General features: G+C 45.0%; 1 protein-coding gene across 1 annotated transcript; it reads right to left on the bottom strand.

Annotated features, from left to right (window-relative positions):
* Window positions 1–326: 326 nt before the first annotated feature.
* On the bottom strand, window positions 327–9,405 carry LOC103630219 (uncharacterized). Its single transcript, XM_008651291.4, has 14 exons — window positions 9,125–9,405; window positions 8,607–8,683; window positions 8,380–8,457; window positions 8,219–8,297; window positions 6,045–6,112; window positions 5,721–5,822; window positions 4,888–4,977; window positions 4,729–4,803; window positions 4,598–4,630; window positions 4,439–4,519; window positions 4,138–4,191; window positions 4,011–4,067; window positions 3,865–3,939; window positions 327–735 (listed from the first exon to the last, which is right to left on the bottom strand). Exons 1-14 carry the CDS (start codon window positions 9,159–9,161, stop codon window positions 580–582), a joined length of 1,062 nt encoding a protein of 353 aa, XP_008649513.1. The 5' UTR covers window positions 9,162–9,405; the 3' UTR covers window positions 327–579.
* Between the last annotated feature and the right edge of the window lie 907 nt (window positions 9,406–10,312).

Genomic DNA, 10,312 nt, shown 5'->3' on the forward strand with positions numbered 1-10,312 from the left:
TGGTAAACATGTATGATAGGAATCTACAAAATGAATGGCATCGGTCATTCAGAAATCTATTATTTTGTTGCACCCATTTAGTTGAGATTTAGATTACTGATTTTTGGCAGCAAATCGAATTTAGAAAGCTGAACCAAACACACAATTGATTTTTATGCATGGACGTTGCGGATCATAACGTCTTGTCCATATCACATATCAGACCAAGTACTGGGTGGAAATCCAACCGTGAGTGGATCCAGAGTTTCCAGATATGCCTGCAGCCTGCAGCTGCCACAACAAATGTTGCATACATGCTATCCAAGCAAGCATCATCAGCCAGCAGGTTTGAGTCCAAGAAAAGCACAAATTTAGTTGCAACTGCTCCTTGCCAAACATGTATTCTACTAGTATAATCCAGTGCAATATACAACCCTCCAGGCATTGCCCTGCAAGGTATTAAGTTCCTACAAAAATTCGCAATTCCCAATTGGAAAAGGGAGCCATCCTTTTGGCAACTGCCATGTTTTCTACTACCTACATATGCAGCTCAAGCTGATGGAGTCTGAATAAAAATTCACGTATCTGAGCACATACGTCTCAGCTGGTGTAGCTCCTTAGAAAACCAAGCCCTCCAAAAAGGGTTGAACCGCCAGATCTCCTGGGGCTTGGTTCTGCTGAGCTTCGGACACCACTCGGTAACTCAGAGGATCCTTCCTTCATTGAACTTGTTCTGCTGAAAGCACCCGGCTGGTCCTGCATATGCAAGAGAGTTACTAATAACTTATACTGCAAATTCTGAGTGTAGGCAAATCAAGGTTTAAGTTCAACAAAAGAAATTGCAACTCTTAATTATATCGCTGCATGAATGCAAATTAATACTAACTCCGTTCTCGAATATTTGTCGCCCGTTAGTACATTTTTGAACTAAAACGCGACAAATAGCAAAGAATTGAGGGAGTACATCAGATGGCACACACTATCTCTACAAGTAATGAAGTAAACACTGAACACATGATACTTGTCCAGGCCTGCTAATGGGGTGGGTTATGCTATATATCCAGCATTGTTACTCATCCTATCCCTTATTTCAAACTTTACTCTGTAAACAGTGCAAAACAATGTTTTGTACGACCATATGTACGGTCTGTTGGCCATAGCCTTAGGCTATCTCCAACAAATCATGCATATGGTCACACAAAAACACTGTTTTGCACTGTTCACAAAGTAAAGTTTGAAATAGAAGATGAGATAGGAGAGAGGATGGGTAACTTGCTAGAGACGACCTCTCACCTCCTATTTCAAACTCCACTCCGTGAATAGTGATGTATGCAGTGCAAAATAGTGTTTTGCACGACATTATACATGATCTGCTAGAGACAACCTTAGAATAGGTTTTATGGGTTTGGTTTTGATATAGAGTTTATTTGGATGGGTGGAAATGGGTTTTGGTAGCTAGGGCGGGGCGGGTTTTCTACATAGGCGGGTTTGGGTTGGGATGGAGCGGGTTGATTTGAGTCATCTTCCCGATTGCCTCGCTCGGGCCTTCCGCGGCCATAGGGGTGACGCCACCCTACCTCTACCGCCGCTTCCATGCCTAGACGTTAGATCTAGGCGCGTCTTGCCCCTCATCTGCTCCTTTGCATCATTCTTTTACCCTTCCCTTTCTCGCTGCCCTTTCCTTTTCTTGCTAGGATTGGAGCACACTCTGCAGTTCGTTGGCACTTGGCAATGCAGTGCTCCATGTTTCTGGTCTATCTTGTACTAATTCCCTCTCTTAATTTCTTCCCAAATTCTCTAGCTCTGAATCATATCCAAAATTAGTCATCCTTTATCTCTTGCCACGCTATGCACTTTTGATGAAAGCTGATAGGCCTCTATCTCCCAGGTGAAGTTGTCTTGCACAAGTGATCTAAGGAGGAAGTGGAGGTACAGGCGTGCATCCATGACGCATCTGCTGCTGCACCGCACTCTGGACGCCACCATCCTGGAGGCCAACCACCTCACTAACCCTAGGTGGCGGCCTGGGATCTTCCACGGTGTAAATCAGTCCAAGAATGACTTATATTTTCTTCATAAAAATGTCAGTAGTAGCTTCTTGCTTTGCTTTATTCGGATTCAACATTTCTGCAGTTCGTGGAGGGGTTTCAAGCACTCGCTGGGTCAGGCTCTTGTGCGGCAGACACGGAGTCATCACTAGTGACCCCGTGAACCCAGGATGGTGCAAGGCTTTCTGCATCTACTGTGCCCACTTCACCTCTCACGGACAAGGAGATCAACCGGCGGCTCGACATCGCAGCTCCCTCCTAAGTGCTCACTGTCTGCGGCTGCCTGCTAGGAGCAGACTATGAAACACAACCCATAGCATACCCGCAATGGTGGGGCAGGTTGGGCCGTTGGGGTGGATTGAAGAGTAGGGTGGGCACTTTTTTACCGTAAACCGAAAACTGAAGCGTACCGAACCGAACCGAACCGAAATTTCGGTTTTTTGGTAGTTCGGATTCGGTTTTTACATCTGAGAATTTTGGTATTCGGTATCGTAATCGGTTTTCACCGTATACCGAACCGAAATACAAAAAAACCGAATACCAAACATTATCAATTAAACAAATCGACTCTTTGATTATGTGAACTAAATGTGTGATGCAATCAAATTGTTATTCACTTGTTTGTATGTGATGTATGATATATATTTAAATATTTGTACCTATATAATTTTTACTTTTTAAAATTGTGCGTAATGTGTTGCCTTGTAGCCTTCTTGAGTATAAGTTTGGTATTCGGTTTTTACCGAAAAAACCAAAGTAAAAAACCGAAACCGAACTTATCGGTTTTTCATTTTCTAGAAAACCGATCGGCTTCTAATATTTGAAACCCCGAAGTTTTTTAAAACCAAAGAACCGAACCGAAGTTTCAAAAAACCGAATGCCAACCCTATTGAAGAGCATCATTTATGGGTGAGGTTAGGTTGGTAATTTTGTACCATGAGTTGTGGGTAGGGGTGGTAATGGGCTCTAAATTTTTCACTATAAAATTTATGAATCGGATTGGATTAGGATCGGGCTCTATTTCTATTCACTTTTGAACTAAAATTAATCAGGGGCTCAAACGAATTATGAAGAAACATTTGGATTGTGATCCATTACCACCCCTGGCTGTGGGACAGGGCGGGTTTAACCCCATGAGCAGGGCTAACTTGTCCAGCTAGATGAAAGTGTATTGGATCAAAGTTGAATAACAGCCAAACAGTACATTTTTCTTAAAGCTATTATTGTGCTTCACTGAGTTACCATGTCTGGTGCAGTGGTGAGAGCCATCTAAGTCACAATCACTAGATCACGGGTTCGAAGCAGCATCTCTGCATTTGCAGGGGAAGGCTTGCCTTGGTTTATCCTTTCTCAAACCCCACTCATGTGGAAGCCTCTGGCACCGAGTCTCCCCTATTATTGTGTTTCTTTATGAATACTTAAAGTTATATATATATATAGTTGTTTCAGAATGTTATATATTACTAGATTTTACCATTTTTGTTATTGGAATGTAAAGCACAATGAAAAAAAACTACACTGTGACAGCACAGCGGAACCAAAGTAGGCTCAAAGTTAATATGCTACAGAGAGGTATGAAGGTGACAATAAATATATACACTTATTTCAGTAGTAAAGAATCAGAAACAAAACATGCTATCAATATATGACATGCACCACACAGTTATCTTTAATATGTTCCATCTATCGAGTATATGCAACAAAATTATTTACCTGCTGCATTTGCATAAGCAACAAGTATATTTATTGTCTTACCAATGTGCACAGTGATCATTAGACGGAGCACCTAAAAAAGTAATTTTAAATCACAAAGCACCTTAGGTGATCAGTGTCTTACTCTTTTAGGTGGTGTTGTAGTTCCAGCTAGCAAACTAAGTCCCGATGCTGACATGATTGTAGATGAGCGCACAACCTACAAAAGCAGATTATATCAGATGGAACAAGACTGGTCAATTGTGTTCTCAAACAAGAACCAAACCTGACCTTAGGCGCCTCTATTCTAGGAGACTCTGGTTCCAAAGCTGGGGGCAAAGAACCAGCCTGTGGGGGGAAAATATTAATTAGTGAAGATCCAAATTTCAAAAAATGTAAGGTATCCCAATAATTTTACCCTAGCAATTCTCTCTGAGGATTCAATAGCAGGGCGAGGAGTTGATGATGTAACCTGAAAATCATATGAATAACAATCAGCAACGATGAAACAAGAAAGTTGACAAATTCCATAAAATGCATCAAAGTTGGTGTCACTCTGAAATTTGTGCAGCAATGGGAACCTACATTTTTGTTTATAAACAAAGTTGTGCCCTAGGAAGTCACAAGAGGACCCGGCTACCAGGTTCAAACTTCTCACTGGCTTAACATGATAATGTTCATAAATTCATAAGCAGTGAATCAGGCACGTGTTGACTTGCCTGATGAGTCTCAGCTTTCGGGCTCTGATCCAATCTTTTAGTGAATTCACACAAATCATATATTCCTCGTGTTGTCCGATCCTAAGACATTTCAGTATGAGATTAAGAAACAAAATTGAGTCACTGGGAGAAAAATAAGACAGTGAGGTAAATGTCTACTTGAGTATAAGCTAGGCGTCCAAGCTTTGCCTCCTGCAACACAACAGGTAATCAGTTTGTAGTTAGCACTACAAGTGAATCAGTTCATCTTGAACAGAAAGGGAGAAATAAACATGGTACAATGTACCTACCAGACTACGAACTACAAGATGAACTGTTTCCATTTCCTTCTGGAAGGCACTTAGATCTCCATGGATGATTGTGACCTATAAATAATTTCATCAGTCTTACTAAATTACACCAGATCTTGAATTCCTGATAAAAGCAAAGCATATGGGTAAGCCTCAGACCTGTTCCCTTGTGGCTTCTGTAATTTCATGACATTCATCTAAACTACAATCTACACGATCAATCCTTCCTGCAAGATGTCTCCTTGCAACCTGATATGAAAATATTTCATATAAGTAGATTATCAGATGCAACAGTAAGAGTCAAAACATTTAGATGCCACAATCAAGATAAATCAATCTAATGACTGGAGTCATATCTGGTAAGCCTAGGAATCTTTTTCCCCCTTATTGGGTCATGTTTCCTCTTTCCAGTGAAAATATGGCATAAGCACTTGAAAGTATATAGAATTCATCTATATTGAAAAGTATGATTGGTCATTGGTATATGCACATATAGATAGTTTAACAAAACTGGACATAAGCATACTCACACTATTTCTACGTAGTTGATACTTTCAGCCAAAACTTTCACTAAATACTTCCAAATTTATCATGTAAGGCTAACAATTCCCCATAGTTTACTACCTTGTTTAATAAAGAGGGTGTAATGGTCAACTTACTACGTTCTCGAGTTCACTGGTCAAAAGTGCAAATATCATGTATAGAATCATACTGATATACAGAACAACCATCGTAAGAACGGTTCTGTTGTGAATTGTATGTCCTATGATGTTTTAATCCAACAGCCTTTAATCTAATGAGGTGTGTGTTAGACAGTTAGAGTTGGATGATCAAATGAAAAAAAAAAGTTAGCAAACTTTAGAAATTTGTATAGCACCTTATTACTTAGTTTAAGGGGGTATGCATAAGATATGTGAATCACTGCAATGTGCATCTGAGAACCTGAAGGTCTAATAGTAACATCATAGTGAAAGATGGAAGAAGAAACTTACATTAACACTTTCTGAAACCTGATCCACTTGTTTCCCCACAACATTGCAAGCATCAGATAATCCACGCTTCGTCACAAACATCATATCAGAAAGTTTCCACCCCTGTAATCATTGAATTAGCTCTAACGGAATTGACATTGGTCAAATATCAAATGGCACAGTAGGAATACCATTAGCACAGTTTACAGTGTATAATCATTCACTAAAAATGAAAAGAAAGATAACTTGCTTCCTGCAGTACAATCTAATACAGATTTGAATATTTGATTAATATACTTTCTAAGCAACATTAGCCTTTCACCAAATTAAAAACAGAAGATGTACCTTCCATCTTATGAATAAATAGCCAATAGCTCCAATAATAACAGCTGTAATACCATATGCACCAGGCCCTGCAACATGAAAATGTTGCTATCATCAGTAGTTCAGTACAGAAGTCAATGAAGTTACTTTGAAAACTAAAGGATAAAAATCTAACTACTAAAATAAAATAAACTACCAAGTAGTATTATGTGGGAAAAAATGTATCTGTGGTCAAGTACCAAGTCCTAGTAAGCTAGTGCTGTTTTGATCCTTTTATTAGCTGCAATAAAGAAAACTCGGCCGGAGAGGGAAAGACTGCCCTCCCGGTATTATATTAAGAAGAGACTGAAACATGGTCTCAGCCGAGAAAATCCCAGAACCCTGGCCCCCATTACTAGCGGGCCGTTACCACCCACTCTGCAATGGCCCAGCCGGAGGGTGGCCTAACCCGGGAGCGGGTGGGGCACAACGAGTGAATTTTTTTAACCAAGCCCGAAGTTCGCCCCCGAGAGGAATCGAACCCGGGACTTGGAGATGCTACTCGGAAGCCTTAACCATTACGCTAGAGGCCCTTTCACGTTAGCGGCAATAAAAGGGAGAAGCTAAGACCTAATAGCATTTTATAAGCAGGGTGGTTGGATAGTTCGAGCTGGGCTGTTTGGATCAGCTAGGGTGTTTTTTAGCAGCTATCTATTAGTGTCGGGTACCGTAATTAGGGGTACCCCCAACACTCCTACACACGGCTGGTAACCACCCTCAGCACAAACTGCAAAGACTGATGGGCACGGTTCAGGTCAAGACCTCGTCTACCAAGGGACGCAATCTCGCCTCGCCCGAGCCCGGCCTCGGGCGGGAACAGTAGTCCCGGACGAATTCACGCCTCGCCCGAGGGCCTCCTCAGGCGGTGGATGCGCCCTCGGCTCGCCCGAAGCCCAGCTCGGGCAGGCTTCGTCGAGAAGCAACCTTGGCCAAGTCGCCTTACCAACCGACCGTGTCGCAGGCGCATTCAATGCGAAGACCGCCTGACACCTTATCCTGACACGCGCGTCTCAGTCGGCAAGGTCGAAGTGACCGCAGTCACTTCGCCCTTTCACTGACCGACCTGACAGGAAAACAGTGTCGCTCGCCCCGCTCCGACTGCTGTGCCACCCACCGGGGTAAGACTGACAACAGTCGAGTTCAGCCTCGGGCGCAACAGGAAGCTCCGCCTCGCCCGACCTTAGGCCTCGGCCTCGGGAGGAGGTCTCCGCCTCGCCCGACCCCAGGGCTCGGCCTCAGCCTCGGCCTCGGGAGGAATCGCGTCCTCGCCCGACCCCGGCCTCGGCCTCAGGAGAAGTCTCCGCCTCGCCCGACCTTGGCCTCGGACCGACCGCGCCACAGGGGATACATCATTACCCTACCCGTAGCTAGCTCAGGCTACGAGGGAACAAGACCGGCGTCCCATCTGGCTCGCCCCGGTAACAGGTAATGATGGTTCCCCGCGTGCGTCCATGACGTCGGTGGTTCTCAGCCCCCTACGGAAGCAAGGAGACGTCAGCAGGACTCCAGCCGCACCGCCAGCTGTGCTTACACAGGGCTCGGGCACTTCTCCGACGGCCACGTTATCGCGTACACAGGGCTCAAGCATCTCTCCGACAGCCACGTTGGCATGTACACAGGGCTCAAACACTTCTCTGCCAGACACGTTAGCGCCTAGTTGCACCCCTCCATTGTACATCTGGACCCTCTCCTTGCATCTATAAAAGGGAGGTCCAGGGCCTTCCTGCGCGGGGGGGGGGGGGGGGGGGGGGGTCGCGCGGGGAAGAACGAGCAAACGAACAGGCTCACTCTCTCTCTCGCGACGCTTGTAACCCCTACTACGAGCACACCCCCGGTGCAAGATAATACAAGTCGCGTTTCCCCTTGTGTTCCATCTTGCGCCAATCCATCTGGGCAGGGGCACGCAGCGACAAATTTACTGGTTGGCTTACGGACCCCCCGGGTCCGAAACGCCGACAATTAGCTATAGTGGTACAGCCTACAGATGAACCAAATAGGGTCTAAGAAAACAACAAGATGAACAAAGAATTTTTTGTCCTTTGGCGAGTGGTTTTCAGATGAAGGCCAGCAGTTAAAAGATCACAGCATGTAGAAGATAAAGCACAGTATAAGTTAGCTTGTAAGAAACATGATAGCAAATCATAGAAAGCACTAACCAGGTCTACCATCAACAGTGACAATAGCAACATGATTTGATTTAGACAACATTTGTAGCTCCTCTCTGAGATAATTGACCTGGAACACTTGACTTAATGAGTATGATATATGCAATTGATGTTGAAGGATAGAAAAAAGCAGAACTTGTCATGCAAAAAACCTGGGTCAACAACTCAGAAGTATGTGGCCTGCTGGTCGACGGCCCATCTTTGCCTTGCTTTGAACTCTTGGTCAAGAACTAAAAACGAGAGGATAAAATAGGTGGTGAGATAAAACTAGCTTATATCAAATTAACAATACTGCCTGTAAGGAGGGGAAGAATAAGCTGATGCCTAAAGACTTAAAAGAGGAGGCATGCAGAGAGATAGGGCAGCGAGGTGATGAGACCTTGAAAGCACCAGAGATTGCATCCTTGAAGTCGGGAAGACCAGACTCACCACCTGTGAGTACTGATCCGATAACTCCTGCAAAGGGGAGAGTGACGGTGACATGGTGTGACAATTAAACACTCCAACTAGTAGCAAGGGCAACTGAATAATATTATTGTCTCGTTGCAATTATTAGGGGACTGCTAGTCATTGGCAATTTGCGAATCAATAAAAAAACAGAACCAGAACGTATTCAATCTAAGGTGGGTGCTGCTAGCTTGTGTAGCATGCAGGTAGCACCCACAAACTAATTAACTGAAGAGACCTTGTCGATGCAGTACACTAGATTGGACTACACTAGCTTCATCTAAAGTGGGTAGCAATTCAATCGGCTCGATTGTCCCAACCCGCAAAGGGACAGCATGCGTCGCGTGGTCGCTGGGCTAGAGCAAGCGAGAAACGGGCCTCGAATCGAAGATAAGGGCGAAGGAAGGGGGCGGGGATCCCGTGCGGAGAGCGGGACGTTCGGAAGCGTACCGGAGCCGATGACGATGGCGATCTTGCCAAGCACCATAGCCGCTAATTGGTGGACTGCAGCGCCACCTCTGCCGCCTTTTGCCTTTGCCTTGCGTCCGCGCCGGGACCCGCGAGGGAGAGGAGGGGTGAATCCAGCACCTCCGGAGGGGAAGGGGGCAGGGACGTCTAGTAGGTAGTAGCTAGGGTTCGTGCGCCAGTTCGGGTTCAGCTAGGTGGCTGGTCAGGCTCGCGCCGACTCGCTCGGTCCATGCATCCTCATCTAAAATATAAAACTCTCCAATGTTATACGAAACTCTCTCACTCTAATTTTCTCTTTATTCAATTTATATCTTCATCTTTATTAAATTGTTTTTATGTCATTATCTATATTATATTAAAGCATCAGTTTCGTGGTCCTCCCGCGGCAGTCCAGCACGGCATGTCGGTCTGCTGTGTCGGGCCGGCACGTTAACCCGTCAGGTCATTTTGTTAAATCAGCGTAAAATGTTAAAAATAATAATGCAAAAGGTGGGTTTAAACCGACGCCCCGATGAAAGAAGAGCGAGGACTAGGTGAAAGTGTCTAACTAGTAGAACATCATAATTAGTTATTTTTAATATTGAATATAAATTGTACATATTTATATACTATTTTTGTAAGATAAAAAATATAATTATGTTGGGACGAGCCAACACTACGGGCCGAGGCTACAGCCCAAACACGGCACGACCCTTGTGCCGGGCTGACCTAGGCACTGTTGATTGGGTCGTGCCTCGGGCCGGCCCGTCATACACGACTTATTTGGTCATTTATACATCTGCGCGATAATGATGGTCCTCATCTCAGTTGTCGTCATCTCATTCGTCATCCTGCTTATTTTCTCTCTCCCCTCATGCATCCGCCTCCGCGCCACCCCATTCTCGCAGCGGGCGTGGGAGCAGGCGCCTCCTCCCCGTATTCGTCGAACACCAGTCCCGACACCAACCCGCGCAGTGTCTATTGCACGTCCATGAGGACGTTTCATAGTATGCGCACACCATCGTTTCCGATGTCGTCGGACGTCCCGTTCGTCTTCCCGGCCTTCACCCTGTTCTTCCTCTCCAAACTACTGGCCCTACCCACGGTCGCAACCGCGAGCGACCGATGCTCTTCGACGCGGGTACGAGACAAGTCGGTCTTGCTCCTGGCCTTTCTTTGTGCGTGCCACCG

The sequence above is a fragment of the Zea mays genome, chromosome 6 (assembly GCF_902167145.1).
Source record: "Zea mays cultivar B73 chromosome 6, Zm-B73-REFERENCE-NAM-5.0, whole genome shotgun sequence".
Taxonomy (NCBI): Eukaryota; Viridiplantae; Streptophyta; class Magnoliopsida; order Poales; family Poaceae; genus Zea; species Zea mays.

Coding starts and splice junctions, on each gene's coding strand:
- LOC103630219 (XM_008651291.4), bottom strand. CDS start 9,161: ATGGTGCTTGGCAAGATCGCCATCGTCATCGGCTCCG. Junction 4,520..4,597: donor GACGCCTAGCTTATACTCAA/GTAGACATTTAC, acceptor GAAATGTCTTAG/GATCGGACAACACGAGGAAT. Junction 736..3,864: donor CTACAACACCACCTAAAAGA/GTAAGACACTGA, acceptor TTGCATATGCAG/GACCAGCCGGGTGCTTTCAG.